At 40.6% G+C, this 1417-nt stretch overlaps 1 protein-coding gene across 1 annotated transcript in view; it reads right to left on the reverse strand.

Moving 5' to 3' along the window:
- The window catches only part of LOC101850623, a 9915-nt gene extending 9190 nt beyond the window's left edge, over positions 1-725 (reverse strand). Inside the window, exon 1 of the mRNA XM_005091223.3 lies at positions 138-725. Within this exon, the coding sequence (XP_005091280.1) occupies positions 138-249 (112 nt within the window). The 5' untranslated portion in view covers positions 250-725. The remainder of the gene's footprint in view (positions 1-137) is intronic.
- Between the last annotated feature and the right edge of the window lie 692 nt (positions 726-1417).

Here is a 1417-nt window from a genome sequence, read left to right on the forward strand (position 1 = left end):
AGATATATAGAGAGAGAGAGAGAGAGAGAGAGAGAGAGAGAGAGAGAGAGACAGACAGACAGACAGACAGACAGACAGACAGACAGACAGACAGACAGACAAAGAGAAATGTGCGCAATCTTCTTCGATATGCCTACCTTGTGTTTTAGCCTTGGCTGTGGGGTAGCTTCGGAAGAAGAACCACGCCTGAGACACTGCCACAACGTCCAGCAAAACAAGAACACACAGCAGAAAGCTGTGGGCCATCATGGTGGGATTTCTTGAACCGTCTGCGTTGTACACGTCTGCAAACTCCCTGAGAAAGCGGTTGCAAGTCAGTCACAGTCTCTTACCGAATTCAACGCTTCGGCGTGTGGACATATACCTTTTACTGGGCACTCCTGTTGTAGTCTATAGCAAATGTTTCCGGTCCAACTTGTTTAAAAATGTTATCAAGTACAGCCTATCCTAAAAAAACAACCCAACAACAATGGAACGTTCTTAAATGCTCAGCTAATGAACAGTGCGAGCAAGGGTGCCGCTTGTGAAGCTATCGAGCCTAGAGACTAAAGTCAGACGTTGTGTGCTTTATCTACTGTACTTCAGCGTTTTACACCGTAGTTCTCACAGTTGAATAGATTGGTGCCTTTTAAATATAAGCTGTGTGCCCTACATCACTTAACCACGAATTCTCAATTATGTCATTTTCTCTGACCAATGGTGCTTCTCGGTCAGTCATGGGATTGTAGTGTGGTATTTTAAGTTTGACAGGCTACGAAACCGTTTAAATGCAAGCCTTCTTTTTAATCGGCAACAAAACCGTTTATAAATTAAATGCAAGTTATCTTTGGCCAAGGGACCGAATAGAAAGAAGACGACGACTCTTCGTAGTTAAGCCGTCAGAGAAAACTAAAAAACTGAATAGGCAAAAAGTAAGCTTTCGATGTTTCTTTCTGTCTAGTACTCTATTGTACCAACATTATATTGCTGCCATTGTTCGAAAATAAAGTGAATTTATTCATTATTATTTTCAGATATAGGAAGGTGGATCTGAGAGTTGCTAACTAAGGGCTAAGATATGACTTCAGTCATAAAAGAAGAGCACATAATTATTCTACACGACGTCTGCTATCGAACTTACTGTAAGAGTTTCATGTTACTTCACTCCTGATTATTTAATGACCTCAAAAACAATGGCTTGTTTGCACCCTGGAGGAAACAAGACGAAGTTCATGAAAGAAACACAACCATTTTACATTTTAATGTACTGCAAACTTGGCGAGTCTCCAAAACTAATTTCTGAAAATTGGCAGTGTTTATGAAGAAGAATCTGTTTTTTCATATGACAGGAAATATCATTGGGTAAGCTTAAGGGAATTAAATGAAGGGAGAGACACTGTTCTTCTTGACTCACGTTCTGGCCACCCAAATTCCTTTC

The sequence above is a fragment of the Aplysia californica genome, unplaced genomic scaffold, assembly GCF_000002075.1.
Source record: "Aplysia californica isolate F4 #8 unplaced genomic scaffold, AplCal3.0 scaffold00027, whole genome shotgun sequence".
Classification (NCBI taxonomy): Eukaryota; Metazoa; Mollusca; class Gastropoda; order Aplysiida; family Aplysiidae; genus Aplysia; species Aplysia californica.